The sequence below is a fragment of the Sapajus apella genome, unplaced genomic scaffold (assembly GCF_009761245.1).
Source record: "Sapajus apella isolate SASKATOON/1434 unplaced genomic scaffold, GSC_monkey_1.0 scaffold101, whole genome shotgun sequence".
NCBI lineage: Eukaryota > Metazoa > Chordata > Mammalia > Primates > Cebidae > Sapajus > Sapajus apella.
Window position 1 is genome coordinate 7,386,328 of NW_022437041.1, and position 27,449 is coordinate 7,413,776.

At 38.5% G+C, this 27,449-nt stretch overlaps 1 protein-coding gene and 1 long non-coding RNA gene across 9 annotated transcripts in view; one reads left to right on the forward strand and one right to left on the reverse strand.

The window, feature by feature from the left end:
* Nucleotides 1–13,309, reverse strand: part of LOC116536491 — a 35,069-nt gene extending 21,760 nt beyond the window's left edge. The window contains exon 1 of the long non-coding RNA XR_004262668.1: nt 13,236–13,309. This is a non-coding gene — a long non-coding RNA (uncharacterized LOC116536491). The remainder of the gene's footprint in view (nt 1–13,235) is intronic.
* Nucleotides 1–27,449, forward strand: part of TNIK (TRAF2 and NCK interacting kinase) — a 410,529-nt gene that overhangs the window by 365,143 nt on the left and 17,937 nt on the right. For 4 of the 8 annotated variants that reach the window (XM_032258265.1, XM_032258273.1, XM_032258268.1 and 1 more), the window contains 7 exons: nt 3,740–3,748; nt 4,737–4,921; nt 13,263–13,392; nt 19,507–19,671; nt 21,796–21,907; nt 22,720–22,890; nt 24,644–24,787. In XM_032258265.1, coding sequence (XP_032114156.1) covers nt 3,740–3,748; nt 4,737–4,921; nt 13,263–13,392; nt 19,507–19,671; nt 21,796–21,907; nt 22,720–22,890; nt 24,644–24,787 — 916 coding nt within the window. The remainder of the gene's footprint in view (nt 1–3,739; nt 3,749–4,736; nt 4,922–13,262; nt 13,393–19,506; nt 19,672–21,795; nt 21,908–22,719; nt 22,891–24,643; nt 24,788–27,449) is intronic. The other 4 variants (XM_032258266.1, XM_032258267.1, XM_032258269.1 and 1 more) reach the window with 1 other exon arrangement.

Consider the following 27,449-nt stretch of genomic DNA (forward strand, 5'->3'; position numbering starts at 1 on the left):
TTCAAATCTTGGCTCCCCCAATAAATAAATGGCTGAGACTAGTCTCATAACCTCTTTAGCGTTTCCTCATCTGTAAAATGAGAATAAAAACACCTCCCCATCTCGCAAGATTGTTTAGGATCATTTAAGGTAATGTGTGTAAAAGCATTTTATGATAGGTAACGTGCTATAGAAAGCCAAGGGTTTGATTAAGGTTTGGGCCAGAGGCATGGAGCTATTTTTGCAGGTGGGAGGAGCATGTTTCTATTCATCTGGTCTTCACCAAAGAGCCTTACTTTTTCAGACTTATGGCCACTTCACTACCCAGTGACTGAGACAGTTATGATCATAGATAAAGGATTGTTGCTTCTAAAAGAACGAGACTCTGCATGTTTGCAGTGTTTGGATGGCATTTATAGAAATGGAAGAGGGCAGTGTTTTTAATTGCTCTGTGCCATGGCCTTGCTTTTCCCTCTCCCTCATAATAGTGAGAAGTACAGGGATTATCACAACTTTTGCCACTTTGCTCCCAGAACAGGTAAAGAAAGACAATGAAGTTCTGGAGTTAGAGTTGCCAATAAAATGGTTGTGCGTGTGCACAACTCAAGAGGAATTACATGAGTTCAGAAATTGGCTTGAGGGGCTGTCATTAAGGAAAAGGTTCTTACCATTTCATCTGGTTAACCCAGAATATTTTAGGCTTTGAAAAATTGCTTTATTTATTTCAGTGTACTGTACCACACTGGAGAGAGATGAGAGGGGGCAATGGATGTGTAAGTGATTATAAATGACTGAGGGGCTGTGAGCTGCATACCACAATCTCTGGAGCCATGTGTGGTTGGAAAGCCCTCCAGGTGACTATCCCAGTCTCTTGAGTATCACTGATCCAAACCACCAAGATAAAGTAGTTCTACCTAACCCGGTGGCTCTCAACCAGGGCTGATTCCTCCACTCCTCCTCCCTTAGGAGACATTTGGCAAAGTCTGTAGACAGTTTTGGTTGTCATAACCTCAGAGTGGGAGGCTGTGGTACTGGCATCTTGTGGATAGACCAGAGGGGTGCTGCCAAACATCTGCGGTGCACAAGAGAACTCCCTACAACAAAGAATGGTCTGACCCAAAATATTCACGGTGCCATAGTTGAAAAACCTTGAACTGCACTTTTCTACCTTCTCCATTCATAGGTTTTTGTAGGGCTTCCCTCTCAATGAATGTTTTTGCAATTTAGATAACTGGGATTGAAATGAAAAACATAAAAATTATTTTTGAAATATTGCTGCTTGTTATTGCTAATTAAATGATTAACTTTTTATAGAAATTAATTTGGGGGAGCATACATTAATTTGACATTACTTTCTAATGGAATATGAGATTTTGCAGCATCGTCTAATTATTTAGTATTTGAAAATATTCTTTTTTGTTACAATTAAATATGTGACACAAAGATTATATACATAGGAAAACACTGTTTTATCACTGTTTTTTAATTATGTAGGAATCAAATTTCAGAGAACATCAATTTAGATTGGATGGAAGTTGAGCAATAACTAGGGGTTCAACCCCCTTTTCCCTCAGATGAGGTTACTGAAACTAAATGGCTTGCCCAATGTCATATCTTTAGAGTTCCTAAAAAGAAAATTAGTTTAATACAAAGAGAAAAACAATAGCTAAAAATTTTTAAACAAAATAATAGTTCAAAAATTGAACTAATGTTTGAATAAACTATGTTGTTTCTAAAAAGGGACCTAAAAGAGGGCCTTTTAGTTAAGGTGTGCACAATTGTTAAATTAAGCTTTGTTGAATGAAAAATTATATCTAGTTGATTCTATAAACTGTTAAAGAAGCCTCTTAGCTATCTGTCTTCACATTTACTCTGTAGTCAAAAAAATCTTAACATTTTGCCATATTTCTTTTTCAGCTATACATTCTCATAGCTATTTTCATGCTAAATAGCACTTTTGTTTTTGAAAAATTTTTAGCTACAGTCTTGAGATAGCTAAGTAATAAATTACCACGAAGGCTCATTATATGGAGAAAATTTGTACTGTCAGAGAATAAAATATATGAAAATGGAACTGAACCCAGTGGTGTCAATATTAGATTGTGTTTATTTTCTATAGCTTTGCTATTATAAATTTTTCAATACTGGATGGATAAGAAACAAAACTTCAGCTAAATGCATAGGTTCTTAGCAATAGAAGATTAATTTTCTTTGACTACTGGTATCACTTTTGAATTAATCATTATTTTTACCTTTTCATGGGGATTTTCATATGTGTCTCACCACCTAACCGTTAATAATTAAAGGAAAGTTTCAATTACTTCCAATGTTTCAGGGCAGAGAGCTTTTTAATAACACAGAAGCAAACAATTCTAATTAAAAGCAAAATTATAAAGCAGTTCAGCACTTTAAAGTGTTTCTAAATACAATAAGAAATCAGAAAATGCATTAGAAAAATTTAGGTCATTTTAACAAGTGAAAGTTTTTCTTTAAATCAGTAGCCTGTGGACTGAATATTTCTAAAATAATTTTGATTTTTTAGAATTTCTTTTGCCTTGCTTTGAAATGTCAGAGATAAGAAGAATAAAGCTCTGGGGAAAAGGTATCATTAATTAAAATAAATCATAGCCAATAGTATTATATTTTACTCAGAATTATTGACAATAGGAATAAACTCTTTTAAACCATATTCTCTCTTTAAATTATATAAAATGTAATTCTTAATAACAGTAACATTTTAAATGCTAGCTATATTCTTTGATGATACTTACCACAGTCCTAATATATAGGCATCAAAATACAAAATAAATTTATCTAATTTTTCATTATTTTACTGATTTGGAGGATGATATCCTTTTCTTTCACAGTTTTAACAAACATCTAGACTTTATTTTCCCAAATACTCAAAAATAGCATACCCTTCACTTTCTTCTTCATTTGATAAAGATAAGCATTCACAATTGTCAGGAGGAAATAAGAAGTAGAAGTTGAAATTCATATATTAGCCTATTTTGGCAAATTGCCAAAGGAACCAGAAATAAATTTGCATAAAATTATACCTATGTTGTGGAATCCTTCTTCTTTTTATAATGTACGTGATATTTAAACACAGTTGGGCCTTTTAGATACAATTCTATTTTCACTTTCACAGATGGGGCAAATACATTCACTGAGATTGAGGCATGTGCAAGTGTGCATGTGTGCAAAAGCCCTAGCAAGTGTGTTTCTGTATGTTACGCAAAGGTTGAATTTTTAGAAGCTTCCCTTTATTTAAGGGGTTCAAATCAGGTGTCATCAAGACAAATTTAAAAGTCATTTTGCTTTTCCCTTTGATTTGTAAGATATTAGAAAGAAATGACCCTTCACTTAACACTATGAATTGTATAAATTTCTAGACCAAGTAAAACACTTAAAGCGTTTCCTTTCCTAGTGTTAACTAGAATAGTAATGCCTGACATACAAGTGGCAGTAGAGAAATGTAATGTTTTGTTGTATTCTCAAAATAAAATTATAATTTAACTATACACATTTACCACAGATTTTCTTTTAAACAATTAGGATAGATGACCAAATAGCATTATCACCCAGGTTGCTCTAATCCTACATCAGGTGAATTGGATGTGTACATTTTTGGATTGAAATAAAGAGAGAATATGGCCATAGAAAACTGTGGGATTTAGTATTTTTCAATGAGTTTCTTTCTCCCTAATCCCCTGTCTCTCACTGAATGCTCTGATTCCCACATGGGTCACTAATATAGGGAGAAATGGTAAGACCGATGTCAAATTGCTTTTTCCTCATTTGCATGCTGTGTGCCATGGGCAGTTTAACCCATGCAAATTAGAGCGGCCATGCTTTTGCAGAACTGCTTCCCTCTGCATTGCTTTGAAAGCATGTAAAATAAAAGGTAGTCGGATATTCAGCACACTGCCTGCAGTCTGCCTGGTGATTCAATACCACATCATCACATCATAAGACTAAAGGTTTCATCATACTCATGGAAAACTCAAAAATTATCTCTTCCTTTTGGTATTTGCACATTTCATTTTAGTGTTTTCCAACAGGATTTCTGCCAGATGACTGGAATTTAAAACAAAAGAAAATGCAACACCTATTATTTTGGAAGAGAACTCTTGTTGTTGTTGTTGTTCCTCTGTGGCTGTAAATTTCAGTGGCGCTAGGCTTTAGGACGGGCCATGATTTGATGTGGTACCTCTATTCTCCAGGGAATGATGACACACCAAATGAGTCATTGTAGTAGCTGGAACCTTGGGAATTGCTCTGTTCTATGACTGATGCTAGATTTTGGTACAGTACCAATCATAAGAGGGGAAAAGCCATACTCTGGCTTGGGCAGGAGTCCCAGAATACTGGGGTATGATTTCTAATCCCATGTTTTTTCCCATTAACTCTGGGGGTGACCAGCTTCACCTTTCCAAAATAAAATGAGAACCCAATGTTGGTATATATGTGTATACACACAATGCACATACACATATGTACACATATATATTCAGAACTGAACAGTCTCAGTCTAGCTATTGGTTTTGAACAAAGTTTAAATTGATTTCATCTTTCTTTTCTAGCTTCTACACGCTACAAACATCATTTTCTTAGTTCCATGCAGTAACTATGTTTGTCACAGTTTTATATAGAGCTTTTTTTTCTTGTTGCTTAAGCTGGAGCACTGATTTGCTGAGAGATGTAGCTTTGGTCGTATCTACCATTCATATGCTGAATAAACTTTTCTTTCATAGGATCTGACGGCATTAGCCAAAGAACTAAGAGAACTCCGAATTGAAGAAACAAACCGCCCAATGAAAAAGGTGACTGATTACTCCTCCTCCAGTGAGGAGTCAGAAAGTAGTGAAGAAGAAGAGGAAGACGGAGAGAGCGAGACCCATGATGGGACAGTGGCTGTCAGTGATATACCCAGACTGATGTAAGAGAACTACTTTTATTTATTTTTGTTATTATACTTTAAGTTCTGGGGTACATGTGCAGATCGTGCAGGTTTATTACATAGCTATACACGTGCCGTGGTGGTTTGTTGCATACATCCCCACGTCATCTACATTAGGTATTTCTCCAAATGTTATCCCTCCCCAATCCCCCCACCCGCCGCTGTCCCTCCCATTGCCCCCCAGCAGGCCCCAGTGTGTGATGTTTCCCCCCCTGTGTCAATGTGTTCTCGTTCAACACCCACTTATGAGTGAGAACATGTGTTTGGTTTTCTGTTCTTGTGTCAGTTTGCTGAGAATGATGGTTTCCAGCTTCGTTCATGTCCCTGCAAAGGACATGAACTCATCCTTTTACTACTTTTAAAATGTAGACCAGGAGGAGACTCGGTTTCCAAAATAAAAGGACAAAAAATATGAGTTAAATGTAAGGTTGTATATGGGTCTGTGTCAAGGTAAATTGACTTTAGGGATTTCGGTTTTTGCTGGAGCATAGTTCTTATTTCTCCCTATGGACACAATCACTTAGAATATGTGGCATTTTTGGACTGCATACACTTTACCTATCCATTGCCAATGGATTGACTGCCCTTTTGGTGACTCTTTCTTGCTTCTTTTCATCTCAAGGGCAAACAATATTGACAACCAGAGCACTGATACGTGCCCTTCCCCCTAGAACTGAAAGAGTGAAGGCATGGGCAATGACATTTAGGGATTAAAATTAACAACATGAAACATATATTTTATTACCACCACTACCACCAATAAGTAAGGAGAAATGCACATGCCAGCATGTGTTACCATCCTCGCAAAAGAATCAGGAGTCAGATAATCATGCAGAGAAAGTTTCAAAATACACCCCGTCATGATTTTCTACTTTATTCTCTTGATGGCTTCTTTTTCTTCATTCAGTTTTCTGTGGTCTGTGTCTTTGTTACATACTTTCTGTCAGTCTCTTTGCAGTTCTCTTTTTATGTATTTATATGTATATTTATACCTACCTATATTTTTGTTAGTAATTATAGCCTTTACTTTTTCTTTCCTTTTTTTTTTTTCAAAGGTAAGAGAACAGCTCACTTTTTTTTCCTCATTGGCGAGGATCCTGTGAAAGCATCTGTCCTTATGCCCTGTTGCTTCCCCAGTTCGTCCCCCTAATAACACAAGGTGCCCTTGCCCTGGTCTGCTATGAATTTGATAGAATGAGAAGCTATTTTGTCCAACTTCACTCTTCAATCACCTCTATTTCTTTGGCTCAGCTACTAGTATTGATCATCAGATCACACTGACTCTATATAGAAAAGAAGCCATTTCAGGTCACAAATTATTGTCCAATTCATCAGGGATTGGAGAGGCAGGGCTGGACAGTCTACAGGGAATGTTATCCGCTGATTAACCATCATTACATACAAGCAATTCTAAGAGGCAGATCTAATTATCATAGCTGAAAAATCCATACTTATTTTGCTGTTGATGACCCAGTTATTGACAACTGTAAATATGCTAAAATATGACATCTGGAAACAAATTGCTTTAAATTGCCTTTTTTAAAAGTAAATAAAATTGTTCTAGAGGCAAAATCACTAATCCAGATCATTTCTGCAAAACATGCTGGCCCTTTTAATTTTTGTCTCGACTCAGAATTGCTTAATTCTTTTGACAGATGTTTTGAACTCCTTTTAAGCACTGAGCATACAAGTATCAGGATGAGAGTAGATTATGAAATTAAAAGATTGCTAAAACTCTCAATATATGTTAGCCATCTTGCAGAGGGCTTTGAGAGATTTGCTAAGTTCGTACTTGGATTTTGTCTTCCAAAAGTTTATATTCTAGTTGGAGAATGACAAAATTACGCATGGAAACCTGCAGGCTAAAATAAATACTTGGAGAAACAACCAAAGACAGTTTGGGAAAAATGTTAATTAGCATTTGGGTTTTAGGTCTCCTATCATATTTTGCAAGGCTATTGATGGTATTCACTCTTCTACCTTTAAAGGCAAATCTAGGACTTATTCCCCACTGCAGAAACACCCACCTTTCTAAAATTTCCTGAATAGACCATGCTGCACTTCTGTCTGCTGTCTAATAATTTCCTGTTCCTTTAGAAATCACTTACTCACAGCCCTGCTTGCACAGGTAGAGCCTGTCCTCTCTTCTGTGCTACCAGTGTATCTTGTGTGTATTCCTGCATCTTCATGAAGTGCCTTGAATCAGGATTGTTTATTATGTCTTTGTCTCCTTTTCTGGACTAGGATATCTTTCAGAGTAAGGGTTGTGCCTTACTCATCTCTCTTACCCTTAACCTGTTGCATGGTATCTGGAATACAGTGGGTCTTCAGTGACTATGATTTACATTTGATTGCACTGATTTGAAATTGCAAGTTGTGACTCTGAAGAAGAGTTTATAGCCTAATTCTCTGCAAATAATTTTAAGCAAGATTTAAAAAAAAAAAACCTGAGGTAATATTAGAATCATAATCAGGGGGAAGAGTTGAAGTAAAGACACAGGAAGTTGACTTTGATGGGAATGTATGGTGTATGGCATGGAGGGGAGTCCGGACTAGTGAAATCAAACCAAGGAGTGTGCACTTTATTATGTAGCCACTGGAAACAATTGAACGTATCTCGAATTCAGTGTTATATTTCAGATCATTTCAGCAAGACGATTTGAAAAGGGAACAGACTAGAGACTGGGAAAGCAATTCAGAGGCTCTGTTACTATAATCTATGTAAGAAATAATAAACTGAGGCTATCATGGAATGCTGATAGTGGAGGCAAGACTTGACATGGTTCTTAAGGGACTGGTAAATTTTAGATGGAAATGGTCATCCATTAAAGAACATTTAAAATATGTGGTTACATATGTGAGAAAAGAAAGGTACAAGTGTATGTGTGTATGTTTACTTCAGTTTGTAAATATATGTATTTTTATATTGAATATAAAATACATATAGTCTGTTCTACAACATAATGGTTGCATGCCTGAGAAATTTCACACTATTAAAAGTACATTATAAAACAAGTTTATTTAGGATTGAGTATTTGGGGGCCACAGTGCCTCTTACATACATTCTTATTACCTTTGTTTTCTTTTGCTAAGGTAAACCTCTATATTTTATGCTATATATTTTTAACGCAGAAAACAAAAACATGTTGTGGCACAGTTCCCACCATGAAGTAAACCCAGAAGAGCTTCTCAGAAAGGTAGCACTAGCCATTTGGACAAATAGCCATGGTTTCCGATGTTTAAAACAATAGCTTTTTTCTATGTACTATGCTGGTTTTGCATTTATTTGATAAGATATAACTTATGAGTGTGCACTTAGCTAAGTTTGTATTCCCTAACCAACCAATTGCACTACTTCCCAATTCCTCATGCATAGAAAAATAATGAGTGGAGGGAAATACACCAGAATTATAAAGGTGATTACCTCTGGGTAATATAGTTATGAGAGATTTTTATTTTATGTATATCCCCAATTATATAATGGGCATGTACTACTTTTTGATCAGGAAAAAAAGAATAAAAGCTTTATAGAATAAAAAAATGGAAGCAAAGGCATTTAATTTGATTTGTATCACATCAACCAAGCCAAAGAGGTAACTCTCTGTGTTAGTATTGTCCCTCAACTACCAGCACATGCTCCCGAAGGGAAGACTTCTCCACTGTAAAATGACTCTTTTATTTATCTTTTTTTTTATTCGGTACCCTTTGGAAGGAAGCCACTATGCACAGCCCACATTTAAGGAGTGGGGAATCATGCTTCCCTCCTGTAGGGTAGAGTAGCTACATAATTTATTTAGAATTCTTCTGCACAGATTTGTCTCCTCTATTTATTTATTGTATCATTTATAACAGTATAGAGTCATGGACATAATACTTCTTTATTTTGTTGCTCAAATTTTCCAGTTTTGACCATTGGGAGCTCTTTCAGTTAGCTCCTGTGCCTCTTTGACTGACATACCACCACCATGTGTGTATTGGCGTGCATGTACATGTGTGTGCATTTGAACACTCTTTACTTTCTGATACTATAAGATGCTCCAATCCAGACTAATTTTATATATTTCCTATACCAGTCCTGGAATCAGCTACTTCTTCAGTAAGCCCTGATTCCTTTTATTGGAGGATGATATTAGAAACCAATATCTAGGCACCCAGTGTGCTCATTGCTACTAAAGTGTCACTTGTTTTAGGCCTTCTCAGCTAACAGAGCAAGGAAATACATGCATGTGTACATTAACCCATGTATATATGAATATTTACTAATATTTCTGTATATAGCCATCTGTATCTGTATTAAGCTAAACAGGAGTTCACACTGACATCTCCAATTAATCCATCACAACAACATAAATCATTCTTACCTCCTCCCCTTGCTTATTTATGAATTTCCATTCCAACAGTCAGAAACCTGGCTTCTGCCGTCAACCACTGTATTAGTCGATTTTCATACTGCTGTGAAGAAATATCCAAGAGTGGGTAATTTATAAAGAAAAAGAGGTTTAATGGACTCATAGTTCCACATGGCTGGAGAGGCCTCACAATCATGGTGGAAGGCGAAGGAGGAGCAAATCACATGGCGGCAAGGAAGAGAGCATGTGCAGGGAAACTGCCCTTTATAAAAACATCAGCTCTTGTGAGACTTAGTCGCTATCACAAGAAGAGCACAGGCAAAACTCACCTTGGTGATGCAATTACCTCCCAGCATTTCCCTCCCAGGACATGTGAGGATTATGGGAACTATAATTCAAGATGAGATTTGGTTGAAAACACAGACACACCATATTAACCACCCATTTACTTAATTGTGCACATCCAGTATTTTTGTATAGCAATATCAAATTTGTTAACCTGTATTCTCATGGGAAACAGCTTTGTCAACTAGAGTGTACAGTGTTTACGTGCAATTCCTCTTGCGTTTAGTCTTACAGACTCCGCTCATTTTCAAGGCTATTTAAATCAGTGCTTACCCCCCACCCCATTTCTCCTCACTGAAGTTGTTCATACATTTGTGATATGGTGAGATTCTCTTATCACAGTTTTTAACTTTCTTTCCTGAGAGCTTCTGATCTCCTCAATTATTTTTTTTAAATTTGTATACATTAACACTTTTTTCTGTAAAGTTCTATGACATATCTGAATAGATGTTTTGTTATTCTATGATAACCACCCAATTATAAAAAATTATTTTGGCACATCCTAGTGAACTCAATTCCATAAGATTGCAAAACTTAACATTGGTTGTTCAGGACATTTTAAATATGCAAATAATATCCTGATAGCCAATTTCTCATCAATTCACAGAAGAGCTATATTTTGACAATAAGCCTGAATGAACTCTCTGCTAGACATTAAACAAAGCCCTTGACCCAAGATCTTCAATGATTTAATAAACATTAGGTACTACCTACATTCCAGGCACCATGCTTGGCAGTGAAGATACCAACATTAATGAGATCTGATCATTGCAGGACTGTGTGTTGAATGCAATGTCAGACATGCACAAAGGGCAATGTGGAAGCAGAGTGGAGAGCCACCTGAACTGTTCCAGTGAGGCTGGAACGGGTTTGGAGGAGAACTATAGCTTAAAGAATGGGTTAGCCAGAGGGAGGCAGAGAATAGAAAAGAATCTTCCAGGTAGAGAGGGCAGGCTAAAGTCACCAGGGATTTTCTAGCATAATGTGCATAGGAAACTATTATAAGTTAAACGCTGATAGAGTTAGAAGCTGGGGCAGGATTTTATTTAAAAATTGGGTTAGTGAGACAGTCAAGAACCAGATAATGGAAGGCTTGTAAGCCACAGTAAGGAGCTTCAAGTTTATCCTGCGGTCGATGAGGAGCTACTGAACATTGAAAGTAGAAGAGTGACTCGGACTTCATCAGACATGTGTTTTGGAGGGCTTGCTTTTGCAGCTGTGAGGTGGATAGGACTGGAGATGGAGTGGCCAGCAAGATAACTGTTGTTCGGGTAACAGAGAAAGCAGATCTGACTAGGACAGGAGAATTTGATTGTGCAAGCATCAGCTTGGCAGATGCTACCAGGCCAACTGAGCCCCTGCCAATAGCAATGAATGCCTGTCTGAAAAAGAAGAAAAGCAGCTCCCATCATGGAAGTCTCTTGATAAATATTTCATTGATTTATTGGCTTTATATCATTTTTTCCCAAACAAGTACTTAAGGCAGAAAGAAAGAAAAGAAAAAGAAAGAAAGACAGAAAGGAGAGAGAGAGAAGAGAGCAAGAAAGAAAATGAAAGATTCCCACAAGAAAAACAAATGAGTGAAGAAATAATAGTTTGAAAACTATGATTTACTATTCTATCAAAATACCAGGAATTCATATTTCTCCATGTCTCTGGAACACGATAAAAAGCTCCTTTTGGATGGATGAAGCTGGAAATCATCATTCTCAGCAAACTGATACAAGAACAGAAAACCAAACACCACATGTTCCCACTCATAAGTGGTTGTTGAACAATGAGAACACATGGACACAGGGAGGGGAACATCATACACCAGGGCCTAGGTGGGGTGAGGGGCTAGGGGAGGAATAGCAAGAGGTGGGGGGATTGAGGAGGGATAGCATTAGGAGAAATACCTAATGTAGATGACGGGGCGATGGATGCAGCAAACCACCTCCATGGCATGTCTGTACCTATGTAACAAACCTGCATGATATGCACATGTACCCCAGAACTTAAGTATAATAAATAAATTTTTAAAAATAAATGAAAGTTCCTTTCTAGGAATGAAATGTTGAAAATGAAAATGCCTCTTTGGAATTCTTCCTTAACACATCAGTTCTAGCCCATATTTAGATTCATTCAATCCACTGCTCCAGTTTAGTAATTGCAATGTAAGCTTCTTACTATACATTTTCTTGTCTGGACTCATCCTGTCATCTTTTCACCTGTCTGTTTTGGATAAAAATCCTTGAAATATGTCTTTCTCTGCCCCTGGAGACATCATAAATCTGGTGTATTTCTTGTCTCTTAGATGGATGATTCCAGTAATTCTTTGGACTTTCATAAGATTCAAGAGGCCAGAGATATTTTTAAATATATAAGAAACAATGAAAAATAATGAAATGATAAAAGTTGCAAATAATATGCCTAGAGAGAAATAAGCCTTGATAACTTTCCTATTTTTAGAAAACCTACTTTAAAAGAGAGGTAGATGCTAAAATAGAGTCAGAAGTATTGCATTAACAACCAAAATCCTTCCAGAAGCCATGTTGTACCAACCTCAACCTGTGGTTGAACCACATGACCTGTGTGGTTCTCAATTCCCCTGAGCTCCTAAATCAGAGAAATTCTGTGTCATGCAAATGAGGCACTCCTGAGAGAATGGAGCTCACTATGGGCAATCATCACTTTGTGAGCCTTCGCACTGTGCTCTGTGCTATGGGACATAGGAAACATCCGTCTGTGTTCTCAGGGAGTGTGTAGAGATCCTGCTACTTTCTCATTATACCGTAAACACGATAGCAAGAAAAGAACTGAAAATAAGTATACCACCATGCAGGATGATTGCAGAGGCTGAATGTTGTCTAAGTTAAACCTCCTAGTTCATGGATGCCCCAGTAAGCCAGAAGGTTCTTAGTAGATATTTCTTTTTTATAGAAGCATAAAGTCCATGGATCTTATGATTATTTTTTGCATCTGTAGTATGTGCTAACTCTAGGCTGGGTACTGGGCTTATATAAAATGAAAACAGAGACAAGGACTCTGCCCTCACCAGCAATGAATGAAGGAGAAAGAGAGAATCCGAAAGATAAGATAACGGCAAATTGTGATGAGAACTATTAAGGAAAAAGTGAAGAGAAAAGCAGAGGGGCTGTTGGGATAAGACAAAGGTGATAAGAGTAGACTTCCCACAGAAAGCATCATGTAAGATGAATGAGAGGGAACCAACCAAGCCCAGAATGCAAAGAGCTTTCCAGGCAGAAGTAACGGCATGTATAAAAGCAGGTCAGGGTATCTGCTGGTCAAAGGAGGAGGCCAGAGTCGGGGAGATCATGCAGAACCTGGTGACTCCCGGTGCCAGCTTCAGTGGTTTTTCCATGTAAAGCCAAACACTTGCTCAGGCTGGCTACTGGGCAGAGTATAGGCTAAGAGGGATGCTGCAAAAGTAGGGCCAGTCCAGACATCAGCACACATTAAAATTAATATGGAATGTTCTTAAGACGAGTGACATGTACACTTAAAATTGGTACAAGGGTAGATTTTATGTTAATACATATGTTTTACCATAACAAAAATAATATGGACAGGAAACAGATATATTTAACGTACATTACCATGAATGTCGGTCCTTCTCATCTCAGACCAACAGGAGCTCCAGGGAGCAATGAGCAGTACAATGTGGGAATGGTGGGGACGCATGGGCTGGAGACCTCTCACGCGGACACTTTCAGCGGCAGTATTTCAAGAGAAGGAACCTTGATGATTAGAGAGGTAAGTTGGTATAAAAACTGTCATCAGAGTTTTTAATCTGTCATCTGTCAACGGAGGAAGTACATTTCTTAAGTGGTTTTACATTAAAGATTTGACAGAGACTGCCTATGGCATGTATTTTAAGCATGGGGAATTGTTGGAGGGAGAACCTGTGCTTCTAAATAGTTGAGAGATTTTAATTGTCTGCTGCCTTCTTTTCTGTATTCTTCTAAGCTTTGGAAGTGTGACTTAATTACATTAGTCCAGACTCTTCAGTAGGAGCTATCCAAATAAGAATATGGATTTTGGGCCTGAGGATATAAAACTGCAAATCCAGAGGTTTCCTACAACAGGAAAACAGAAACGAATAGTCTCTCTGAACAGTATCACTGGCCTTGTTATGTCCCTTCTCCTCATGGTTTTATCTTTGTGGATTTCATATAGAAAATGCTCAGTAGTTCTCAGAAATGATGATATCATCTTATCTAGTTAAATTGACATTAAAATGACCATTAAGCTATTTTATTGAAAGAACAAAGAAATATGCAGATCTACTTCAAAAATATACCTTGGCACTTTGAATTTTTTAAGCTCTGGAACATCATTTCATTTGGGAGCTGCTCATGTTCCCTTTCATCTGTCCTTCTGACATGTAGTAACTCCCCACTGTGTCCATGCTAGCCGGAAAGACCCTGACAAATTAAACTCAGTTTTGTTTTCTTTTTCACTTCATCATCACCATGCAATTTTGAGTGTAGATCTTCACTTGGAAGGAAACGGTTGCGAACGTTGGGCAAATGTTACCTGACCTCTCCCTGCATCCGTCTACAAAATTTTACAAATAACAGCATACGACTCATAAGATGGTTGCGATTTTGAGTTAGTAAATGTAAGCATTCAATAAATGTTAACTATTTTATTTTATTTCACTCTCTCCTTAGAGTTGAATTCCCCTTTCACTTGTTGTCACCATCCAGTCCTCCCTCTGAAACATGAACATATGTCATCTGTTTTTCCTCTTCAGCCAGGACACAGTTGGGAAACTCTATAGCAGACTTTCCTCTCTGAAAAGGCAAAGGCTTCTCACTTTTGTAAGAAAGAAAGGAACAGTAGTTTTTAGACGAATAAGGCCTTTGAAATAATAATTGGCAGTGGGGCTATAACTGAAAGACTAGTTCACAAAGCAACTTGCTAGAATTTCATTTTATGGCCTTGTTGAATCTTTCAAGTAGGCTTTAAAGAGTCCTTTCACATATGCCTGAAATGAAAAATGGACTTGGCTGCTGAAATTGACTTTGTGTAGTGCTGGTATATAAATCTCCCAATGTGGTTAATGGATAATTTCAATGGAAGTGTAGAAGGCTTCTCTCTATGTAACTTACCACTTAGGAAAACATGAGGGAGAATGTTCTGGAGTGAGTTGCCATTTGACTCCAGATAAAAGGACTCCAACTTCTAATGTGGTTTAAAATTTGCTTGAGTCTTTAGGACAGAGTCAAACCTGCAGGAAGACATTTGGAGCCACATTTTCAGCTTGTTGCCAGCCACACCCAAATGGCTCCATGTTATTTACAGCACTCCAGTATTCTATGACCACAGCCTGTCACTTTGAAAATCGCATTTGTCAGTGTCCTATAGGAATGTGATCTATTAAGGACCCCAAAATCTTTCTGTCCTCTCACTTTCTAATTCTGCCTTTCTCAAATGCGGGTTTTTAAAATAAAAAACTGTATTAATTGGGGTTCTCCAGAGACAGAGAATATTTACATATGTAGAGAGAGACAGACTGCTTTATTTCTTTATTTTTTGTTTGTTTCTTTGTTTTTGTTTTTGGAGACGGAGTCTTGCTCTATCACCCAGGCTGGAGTGCAGTGGCGCGATCTCGGCTAACTGCAACTTCTGCCTCTCAGGTTCAAACAGTTTTCCTACCTTAGACTCCCGAGTACACCGCTAGGCCTGGCTAATTTTTTGTATTTTAGTAGAGATGGGGTTTCACAGTGTTGCCCAGGCTGGTCTTGAACTCCTGAGCTTAGGCAATCCACCCGCCTTGGCCTCCCAAATTGCTAGGATTACTGGCATGAGCCATCACACCTGGCCAAGAGACTGCTTAATTTTGAGGATGTAGCTCATAAAATATGGAAGCTGAGAAGTCCCATGATCTATCATCTGCAGGCTGGAGACCCAGGGAAGCTGTTGATATAAATCCCAGTCTGAAGCTGGGTGAAGATGAGATGAAATGTCCCATTTGAACCAGTGGAGAAGAAAAAAAGGGAGAAAATTCCTCCTTCCTTTGCCTTTTGTTCTGTTCAGGGCCCCAGCAGACTAGATGATGCCCATCCAATTTGAAAAGGGCAATCTATTTTACTGAGTCTACCAATTAAACTCTAATTGCATCCAAAACACTTACATACACACCAGAAAAAAAATGTTTCACCTAGGCACCCCATGGCTCAGTCAAGCTGACACATGAAATTAACCATCATCAAACCTTGAATTGAAAATTACTAAAAGTACATGTTTGAACAAGATCAATACAGATTAATGTTTACCCCTGACAAAAGAAAATAAAATAAAAACTTATTATAATAAGATTTAGCTTATAGGGTGCTATTAGTACAGTTCTCCAAGATGAACATGAAGGAGAACTTACTCATCTTGTCATTGAGTGGACTAGATGGTTCTATGAGAACATACTGCTCTAACACTCGTGATCTTGTCAGATGTACAAATTTCCTTAGTACATACCCTTACCCCGTGGTTCTACCTATCCCTGTCCTAGAGCTCCACAGGACCACTTTTTACTCAGTTCTAGTGTACTCCATACCAGCTGCAGCTGCCATTTTGTCCATGGAAGCCCATCTGCTGGAAGAGGTATTTTGCATTCTCCACTGCTGCCCACACTTCACCAAGCAGGTCCCTGTGCTCAATCTTCCTTTTCTCCTACAAGCCTCTACTGGGACTCCACGGACCTTTGTCCACAGCACCTTCCTGGTATCAGCTAGTATCTCTTCAGTGATGATCCTCCTCACTCAACCAGAACACTAGCTTGTCATCATGGGGGCTCTTTTGGTTATAAGTAATGAGTAAAAGAACCCACTTACTACAGAGTAAGCAAAAAAAAAAAAAAAAAAAGGAAGTTTTTTAAGTAGGGAGAGGGTAGATATCAGAAACGGGGGAGTAAAGGAAGATTTAGGATATTTCATGGAAGGAACCCAAAGGTAAAAGTGAGCTGAGCCTCTCTGAAGGTCTGAAACAGACAGGAGCTCAGGCAGCATCTCATGGGCAGGTCTCTGGCTCTCTTGCTGCCTATGTCTCTTTACCCTGATCTCTGCTTTCTTCCGCATTTCTCCTTTGTTCTTCTCTCTCTTCACGGAAGAGCTTTCTCTCCCTCTGCGTGCTTCTGCTCTCACCTCTCTGCTTCCTCTATTGCGAGATATTCACCACTTCGCAGTTCAACTGCCAGCAGAAATGGACCCATGTCTCTCTGGCTTAATATTAATTTCCAGTGGGAATCTAGTCCCCCTTGGCTCAGGCGTCCACCCCTGATTCAATCAGCTGTGACCAGGAGCAGGCCCCCTAATGCAACAGTGCAGCCCAGAGCACCTGGGCTCTGCCACAAGACGGCTGGGTTCAAACCACTTAGAACCCACATTGCTTAAGGCAGGATAACTGATGGAATGTCATAAAGTGTTTAGCACAGTTCTTGGCATGTGTTGGTACACACAACATCTTTGTGCCAATCCCCACGAGAATGGTGAGAGAGAAAGATGAGACATTATTGGGGTTCTGTTAACAAGGTTCTAGAGGGCAAGGCTTTTACACATCTGTCTTTGTGTTTCCAGTACAGTACTTGGCACACAGAAAGTGTTTAATAAGAAGGTGCTGGTAGAGTGAACAAAAGAGTGATGACTCAGAAGTGGGCGGATTCAGGGCCTACCACTGGATTCCTTCAAGCTTCTGACTATCTGAGCCACTCCCCTTGTTAGCCTCTCTGAGTCTTTCTTTGATAACAAGTATGTCTGCATCAGTTTTTGGCTTGAAAAAGAGTGTTGCTGATACAAGAGAGACCAAAAAAATTCGAAAGAGATGTGATTTATGCTAAAGAGAAGCTTGGGGAAATGTTTGTTTAAAAGCTTTTCAGTATTTGAACAGAAGTTAAAACAAAGGAGAAATGGCCCAGTACACATGAAATAGTGCACAATAAGATGTATTAGGACTGAACTTTCTAAATGTCATTCAGAAAAGGAAATGCCCAACTCTAAGAATAGGCACTAATGCAAGATACTGCTGGGCACTGTGACAAAATGAATCCAGAAAGTGCCCCTCTCCAGGACAGCTTGTAGTCCAGGAGCACGTTGCCAAGAAACCTAGAGGATACTCAGCTTTCCAGTTATCTCTCAAGCTTCCTGGAAACATCAATTGCATGTACCATTACAGGAGCTTGGGAGTCTGTTTCATCTAAGAAAAAAGAAAAGAGAAGTGCCTCCTTTCACTTGCAGCCACAGGCAGGTGCAGAGCTGTAATTGTAATTCCATGACAAGCTCTAGAAGTAAAAAGCCAGGCTGGTGAGATGGTCAAAGAAACAGCATGAACCCTTGCACGTGCCAGCCCCCAAGAGGGTAGGGAATGTGTCTGCTTTGTTCCCAGCTGTTCCATGTTCAGTAGAATGCTTTACGCTTAGTAGGCACTAAAAAATATTGGGTCAATGAATGAAAGAAAGAAAAGGGCAGAGAGGAAAATTATTACTTAATCAGGTCTGCTCTAAGAATCCTCAATGAAGCAATTGCATAAAAGTTAAATCAAAAAGTGTAACTCTAGTCAGTCCTACAATGTGGGCACTGGCTTTTGGAAAGCAGAGTTGTCTTTTAATTCTGTCTTTCCTCCCCAGGATTTTTTGGTAGAGACTGTTCTCCAGTGCAGTGATTTCCAAACTTGTTAGGTCATGTAATCCTATCAGTAACAACTGTAGAGCATGCCACCTAATACAGTGTATTCACAAATCATGCATTTTTTTCTACTGCTACTAATATTACATACTTCTACTAATATTACATACACTATAAAATACCTTTGGTTGGGCACAGTGGCTCACGCCTGTAATTCCACCGCTTTGGGAGGCCAAGGTGGTAGGTAGATCACAAGGTCAGGAGTTTGAGGCCAGCCAGACCAACATGGTAAAACCCATCTCTACTAAAAATACAAAAATTATCTGGGCTTGGTGGCATGTACTTGTAATCCCAGGAGCCTGAGGCAGGAGAATGGTTTGAACCCACGAGGCGGAGGTTGCAGTGAGCCGAGATCACGCCTTTGCACTCCGACCTGGGAGATAGAGTGAGACTCCGTTAAAAAAACAAACAAACAAACAAAAAAAACTTTAAAGGACATTAAAAAGCGTTACTAGAAGTAATGTTTTAAATGCTTTGGTAGTCATGATAACGTTATTTTGTTACTGCCTACATCACAAAGCACCGTAGTTATTTATTGAGACATTAAACATTTATGATAGTAGTTGTAAATCCATATTTTCAAATAATATTCTAGATCAGGTCAATATATTTGGAACTCCTGACAGATCTGATTAGTTAATCATTGTTTTGACCCTGTGAATGACAAAGAGCCCTGTGAGTTGTGTTAAATGTGGTCTCTGCACTTTCTTGAAGTATTCCACACTCCAGAGCACATGGATTATCTCACTGCTTTTCAGCAACATTTTGGGTCATTTCTCTGTTGTGTGGGTTTGTTTCATTGTAACCTGGTAATATGCTTTGTAAATATAATTAAGGGCACATGCATACAGCACAAGTACTACAAAAGAGGAGCTTACCAGTGTGGGTCCTGCTCAGCCCCTCCCCTTTGTGGCATCTCCCTCTGCACATGGGATCCCCATGCCATATGTGACCACTGTCTGCACCTCATGCAGGAACATAAGGCTTCAGGTTCAATCCATGAACTAAATATTGACAAAGATTAATTTCTTTTTTATTTTCTTAAGTAAAATAGAAATTTGAGTATCACCTATTCAGGCGCTAGTGGATTGATTTAGAGCCCCGTATACCTATGTTGGGTTAGGGGTGATGTCACCCTATGGCCTTTTGCCTCCCTCTCTAACTGCCCCCACATGCTATTCCCCCTCAGACGTCTGGAGAGAAGAAGCGATCTGGCCACAGTGACAGCAATGGCTTTGCTGGCCACATCAACCTCCCTGACCTGGTGCAGCAGAGCCATTCTCCAGCTGGAACCCCGACTGAGGGCCTGGGGCGTGTCTCAACCCATTCCCAAGAGATGGACTCTGGGACTGAAGTAGGTTCTGGGCAACAGCTGGCATGTTATGTTACATTCTGCTGTCCTTCCTGGGTTTCTAAAACCATGATCTTTTCAAGAACGAGGTTTTGCCAAGCTCCTTGAAACTTGGGTGGTTGGTTTCTACTATAGAGCTGCTTGTACAGATACTCAAATAGAGAAATCATAGAAGCAAAGCAGTGAAAAGTTTTCAGATATCATCTGAACGAATACCTGTTTCTACAGATGAATGTACTGAGGTTCACAGAGGTTGTGTGACTGGCCTAAGACACACAGTTGGTTTGTCACGGATCTAAGACCAGAACTGGGTCCTCCTATCTTCCAGACTACTCATGGAAACTTCAGGCTACACAGATTTCCAGGCCAACTGTTGAGGTTTATATTTACATTAATTTAATCAAACTAAGTATGACTTAAGTAAAACAAAGTTTAAATGATTTGCTTGTGAAAAAAATTCATAAATACATCAGTTCCTAAAGTGTTCATCTTCATAAATTCAAAACTGTGTGAGAAAGAAGAAACTAGGTATATTATCTTTTCTGTGTAAAAACAGTCCCAGGAAAATGTCTGAATAAACACAAAATCCGTAGGTAGTGCTCATGAGTGGTGATGACTGACACCAGTTGGATAAGCTCACAGTGTGTGGTCATGTTTCATTAATAGTCTTGTCAAGCACATATAAGGCCCTAAATGTGTTTATAAAGCACACGTACTGTTATTTTTGACACTGCCTATACACTGAGTTTTTGATGCACCCTTTGAATTCTAAAGTTATAGATCAGATGAGCTTTGCATACCACCAAGGAAAAGAACACAGCGATATATTGCAAAGTGCAGTATCCTATTCTAACTTCAAGCTGTGTGGGCATTTTCTGCCTGAACATCTCTCTTGGTACCAAGGAGGACTCCATAAGATTGAACCCTGTTTAAAATTCTGCTGCTGCCCCAGCTGTAAGTGGAAATGTTAGTACCTGCCCTACCTCTTTCACAGACATCTTCTAAATATCAAAAGAAAACATGTATGTGAAAGTGTTCTATTTGGTAGGGGAATTCTACCTTGAGGAGGATGAAATTGTTTGGATTTCGTAGGAGGAAGAGGAAATCTTGAATTATATCAGATTAGATCTTTGTTTTCTTCTTATATTTTTAGAGGTCTTGGATGGTGGTTTTATTTTTAAATAGAAACCCAAAAGTAAAACTAAAGTGAAGTGACCTTTAGTTAAAGATATTTATCCAAAAAAATGTGCTTATTATGTTGAATACAGGTGTGTTTATAATGTTAAAAGATAAGAATAGAAGGAATGAATATGACTGACATCATTGCAGCTCATTCAGAAAAACTCAAATTTAGAATATTTTGACATGAAACCCTGATACTGAGTTTACTGTTCCCTCTTCTACTTCTGACATCATGTTTTCATGGTGCTATCCAAGCCTAAGATTCATTTTTTAAAGTAAGTCTTCAAGGTACATTGCCCACAAACCTAATATCCTCATGAAGTCCCTAAATAAAGATGTATATGTAATTATTCTTTTAAGGAAACTGTCATGGAAGAAAAAATCTTCAATTCCAGAATAATATCATCCCTGAATTAAAGATTTTAAAACTTTTGGAGGCAATACCAATCCACTTGCATCACCAGGCCAGAGTGAAAGGGCTGAAAGTTCTCTTTCCCAAGAGAAAGCTCCTTGGGTTGACTCTGTTCAGGATCAGGTGCTGCTGTGTAGGCTTGCTTACTTAGTTTATTGCCAATTGTGTCAGATTTTCATATTGACCATGTGGTCAGTATAGGAGATTGCCTTTGCTGAAAGTGAGAGGTAAGCTCTGTCACCACAGTGGTCCTACAGATTTTAAGGTGCCGTGTGTGGTTCAAAATGTAATTTTCTCACTGAAATTCTTGCAGTCTGATAATTAATGTAGTCCTACAAATGCACAATGGCTAGTGAATAATCAACACCAGAAGAAGCTGGAGAGAGGCACGCACTGACTAGGGCGCTAGAATATGAACACCTGAATACCCTGAACAATCCGTGATCATTTTACAGCTCAAGCACAGTGTCCTTAGCATTGTTTATTCCTGCATATTTATCTGTGATTCTTAATCTTCTTGCTTATTGATTTAGTATGGCATGGGGAGCAGCACCAAAGCCTCCTTCACCCCCTTTGTGGACCCTAGAGTATACCAGACGTCTCCCACTGATGAAGATGAAGAGGATGAGGAATCATCAGCTGCAGGTAAGCAAGAAGGGCCCAGTGTTTTAAAAACAGCTTCGTCTTCCTTCTGTTACAGCCTGATAAGAAAATTAATCCTCAGTTCAGTAGCTAAGCTGATTACTCCTTACGTCCTCTCTTAAAAGGAAGATTTGTTAAAATTATTATTTCTGCAGGACTTCTAAAACAAACTTATTTCTTTCCATTTTTTTTTTTTGCCATCTCTTCTGTTTTGTTTCTGGTAGACCCAGGGGTACATAGAGACCCTAGGAAAGCTGTTCCCCAGTGATCTCTGAACATAACCAAATATTTCCCCAAAACAATTTCTGGGCACAATGCTTTGCACACAGTAGGCCCTTAATAAGTACATGGTGCATTGTGTTGCGTTCTAGGTGTGTGCTTCCCACTACAAAAATCTGGCTAATTTAGAGGAGAGTCTTGCTTTCTAATGTTCTTCAAGTAATTAATCATCAAAGTCAGCTTAGGATAGTTTTTCAATTGATAGTCTGGAATTTCAAAAAGTAGATCTTTTTTTGCTTATATTACAGGAGTGGGGATGGTGTATTTAATTTGGGGAGATTAGTATCAACTTTCTAAGCTGTGCAAGTAGTGTCTATAAGCCTGTTTTGCTAATGAATAAAAGGCTGCTTTGATGAATGACTTATATTTTATTCACTTTTTAAAAAGTGTAAAATAAGGAGAGTTTCAGAGTTTCTTTGCCTTTCCTATAATTCAAACCAAACAAGGAGAAATCGTAGTGTTTTGAAGTCTCATCTCCACATCTTCATAGGTTATCTTTAAGATGCCACTGACTTCTCTGATTCTTTTTCTCAAAGCTCTGTTTACTAGCGAACTTCTTAGACAAGAACAGGCCAAACTCAATGAAGCAAGAAAGATTTCAGTGGTAAACGTAAACCCAACCAACATTCGGCCTCATAGCGACACACCAGAAATCAGAAAATACAAGAAACGATTCAACTCAGAAATACTTTGTGCAGCTCTGTGGGGTATGTTGGTGCTTTTTTTTTTTTTTTTTTTTAAATAACCACTCATTAATGAACTGACCCTCAAACATGAAAAGCCCGTGGATCTTGTCATCAAAAGAACATTGGTTGAATGGTGGGTATCAGAGACCTAGCTTGGGACTATCTTGACTTCAGGAGAGACCAAAAGCAATTTTATATATCGAAATAGCTGATACCCTACTAGCTGGGATGATGAGATTAGATTCAGAACAACCTTGTCATACAATACTGATAGGCTGAAGCCAACAAGAGAACTAGCTACCACTTGATACATTGAATGTGCAAGGCAAGGTCTATAATCTGATCAATCAGAGGTGAGTTGTGTCTGGCACTTTGTGATATACCCCACGTTCATTCTCCATGATCCATACAACATCCTGCAAGTGCAATAGGAGCATAAATAATGGCATAAACCTTTATTTCAAGCTGAAAATCCAGCCCAGAGTATTATCCAAGGTCATACCACTAGCAATAACAACATAAAACTTGAAAAGAACAACAAATAATATGATGAACTTTGCCTTTTAGTTTAAAACATCAATCTGCATTTCTTGTGAAAAATATCTGCAGGTTTTAGCTGACCTCAGACTCAGGCTAGGCATAATGAGATCCTGTCAAAGTCTTGGTCTATGTTACTATGAACATCTCATACAGATTAAGGAAAGACATGTCCCCTATGTACCCATGGAAAATAGTAGGCTTGGATTGGGGAACCATAATTTTAAAAGGCTGAAAGCATTTAAGATGTTAGTAGGGAAGAGTGTGAAGCCTAGGAACTATATCATGATAGAGGCTCTATTCTCTGGAGAAGAGACAGAAGAGAACAAGATAGCCACATTTAATATTGAAAGGATTAATATGTGGACAAAAAAGCAGACATTTGTGTTGATCAGAAGATAGAAGTACAATAAGTAAGATAAGTTAGAGAGTTACATGTTCATGAATATAGTACACTACACAATGAGCGTCTCAATGTGTGTGTGTTGCGGGGTGTACGATAAATTTCCCTAGCAATGCATTTTTAGGATTACAACTACTCAGAAAAAACCACTTACCTGCCTGTGCTTCTGGAATAGGGATTACTGCATGGTTGTTGGGCTGCACTAGATTTAGAGACCTGAGAAGTCCCTTAAATGAGTATGTCTATGACTCTCCAACTATTGACACTTCTCTTGAATGGGTTTATAATTTCTCTAAAAAAGAGCAGAAACTTGAGGGTAAGGGGCATAAGATACTTAGATTTCGGTTCAAGAAGGAGGAAGGGCCTTTCTTCCAATGGAGTATGGAAATGAAATTTCCATTCTACACTGAAGGTGGGTAGGCTAGAAATCACTGCACAGGGGTGGGGGTGAACCTTGGGGAAGAAGAGAAGTAGATTTATAGGGAGAGCCAAGAAAGAAGTGGTTGTTCCAGGTAGGGAATAAAGGAAAATTATGCTAGCTTCACATCTGTGCCTAAGGTCCCTATTGACAAAGACTCTCTGCATTAGGTAGTAAATCGGACATATGAATGCTGCTACAACTTTATAAAAGGAAACTCTTATTTCATTACCAGAAGTACAAAGATTTAATTATTATGTCAGAGCTTCTACTTCTACACTCATTAGTTTATATTTACCTGCTTGCTCACTAGTTAATATTTACAAGTCACAGTTTCTTAGATTTTATAGGGACTCTTGATGTAGAAGATTAAAGTTTGTAAAACATCAGTCTTATAGTGCTTCTTAAATTTACAGGTGTAAACCTTCTGGTGGGGACTGAAAATGGCCTGATGCTTTTGGATCGAAGTGGGCAAGGCAAAGTCTATAATCTGATCAACCGGAGGCGATTTCAGCAGATGGATGTGCTAGAGGGACTGAATGTCCTTGTGACAATTTCAGGTATGTTACTAAGATGATGAGTCCCCAGGTCCAAACAGGTGGGAAAGGTGACCACCCCTTTTCTGCAGAAACAGTTAGCTCTGCCCTTCCCAGCTAACAAGCAACTCACTAAAGTATTGCAGTATAGCCAGAGTGAGGTTGCGCACATTTTGTAACACTGGAGACTGTGACCTCCAAAAAAAAAAGGCTCTCACCTCTGCATTGAATCTGAATTAGGCACAGACACACCACAAAGGCTATATATTTATAGCTCTTTACATCTGTCAGGACTCAGCAAGGATCTTCAGATCTTTTTAGGTTTCAGAACTCCAGTTATTACCACATACAGACGGAATATCAAAATGCAGGCTTCCAAGAGGGACATTCAGTAAGCAGAAATTTCTCTGGTCTCTTCCCTCAAGAAATTCTCTTGCTTACAGTCCACTGATGTTTTGGCAGGTGCAGCTGGTACACTGGATGGTCAAGTCTACAAAGAGATTTGAGTGTGGGAATCACTACTGCAATACTCTGTATTCCCAAAAAGAGCTTTAAAAAGGAAAAAAAAAAAGATGGAAACTAAAGTGAAGGCCTTGTTACTGATAAAAATGCAACCTAAAAGAGGGAAGTTTTGTTGGAAGAAAGTTCTTTTTTTTTCTTTTTGATGGTGTTTGAAGGAGTCTAACAAGTAATACTCTTCACTTCACTCTCCCTTCCATTCCATCTAGTATGGAACCAACTTGCTACTACTCTTTATAATCACCTAGGGAGATGTGAAAATCCAGGCTGTACCCCCAGACCAGAGTCAGAATCTCTAGGGGTGGGTTTAGGCATCAATAGCTTTCACAGTTCCTGAGGTGTTTCCATTGTTCAGCTAAGTTTGAGAACACGGATTTATGTGCAGCCATTGTTTCATGAAGAGACACTAGAGGGATACTGGTTTGAACCTTAAAGTTTAACTCTTCAACTGTACTTCCATTTTGACAAAATGCTTTTGCTTGTCACTAAACTTCCTCTTTCTTTTACCTTTCCACTGAATGCTCAGTTTCATCTCTTTTTATTCTCCCCAAATAAGGTTAACCAGGTAAATTCCTTTTGTATTACCATTTGAGTTTAATTCCATGTAGTCCTTTGTTCTGGTTAATTGCTTTCTTGATTGCTATACTACCAAATCAAAATTAAAACTGTGTATCTGCCACTCACCTACCAAAAGTGGAAATGCAACACAGAAAATTCAGATTCAGGCTTCATTATGTTGTTAGTGACACATCTTCATTCCTTTTTTTTTTTTTTCTTTCTGAGACGGAGTTTTGCTTTTGTTGCTCAGACCGGAATGCAATGGTGCGATCTTGGCTCACCACAACCTCTGCCTCCCGGGTTCAAATGATTCTCCTGCCTCAGCCTCCTGAGTAGCTGGGATTACAGGCATGTGCCACCACGCCCAGCTAATTTTGTATTTTTTTAGTAGAGATGGGGTTTCTCCATGTTGGTCAGGCTAATCTTGAACTCCCGACCTCAGGTGATCCGCCCACCTCTGCCTCCCAAGGTGCTGGGATTACAAGTGTGAGCCACCACGCCCGGCCACATCTTCATTCTTAACAGTGTAAGCATTTCCTTTTCTCACGAGGCACAGATGGGAAAGGATAAAATGAAAATAGGAGCAAAAGGTTCTTGAACTAACCTTGGATTCATATTGGCATAGAAAGGAGGAAACACTGGCTCTCGTGTCAATCCTAGCTATTGTGATCACTGTGCGTTCCCGGCCTTAGGCTACAAAAATGAATACTGACTATACCATGATTCCCTGAGTTTAGGGGACAAATGTGCTCTCCTGTCAAATGCATGTGGAATGCTTTAATAAATTCTCTTCTGCTTGTATATATTAATCTATAAAATATAAAACATTTTAAAAGCCTAAGATAAAGAAAAATAAGTATCCAAATACCAAAACCCATAGGGCTAAATTTATCATTAGTTGGGAAGAGTCATCCCAATAGACATTTTATCTGGTGCAAATAATCTAATGGAGTATATTAAGTTTTGTTATTTGTGTACTCTTCAATATTGTCTCGATTTTTTATTATTATCCTATGAATTCTTTATTCTAAGATCACCTTACCAAAAGGAACTTTGTTTTCAAATCCACATCCTTTCTTTCCTTTTGTATTTTTGTTCAGTATTCCTTTCAGTGACTTCAGCACCAAAAGCTTGTCCAGTATTATTTTCTGAACCCATATTATCCTCTTGTTTTCTTTCAAAATAACTTTTTTTGGTTAAGTGAAATAAAACTACTATCAGTTGTCATCTTTAAAGTAGTAGAAGAGACAAATAAGAGGGTCTTCATTAACATCTGTTGTTAGGTTACAGGGTGAAGGAAAGGCAGGTGCCAAAATGCCGTTGTCAACACTTCTTCATGTGATTAATCTAGAATGTTCTGGAACTCTGATCAACCACTCTGTTGAAGAGTTAGCTCTTACTAACTTCAGCAGACACTGCTTTGCATTGGGAAGAGAATAAGAGCAGCATGCTCAAATAAGAAACCGCCTCAAGATAAAGACGTTGTAATTTTGTGATGTGTCTAAAACACTTAGAGCTGTTTTAACCATAAGTTCTGGCAGAAACAACACTTTAATGATAAAGTGCTGGGAACACTGGTTATTATGCCTTCACACACAAACACACATAC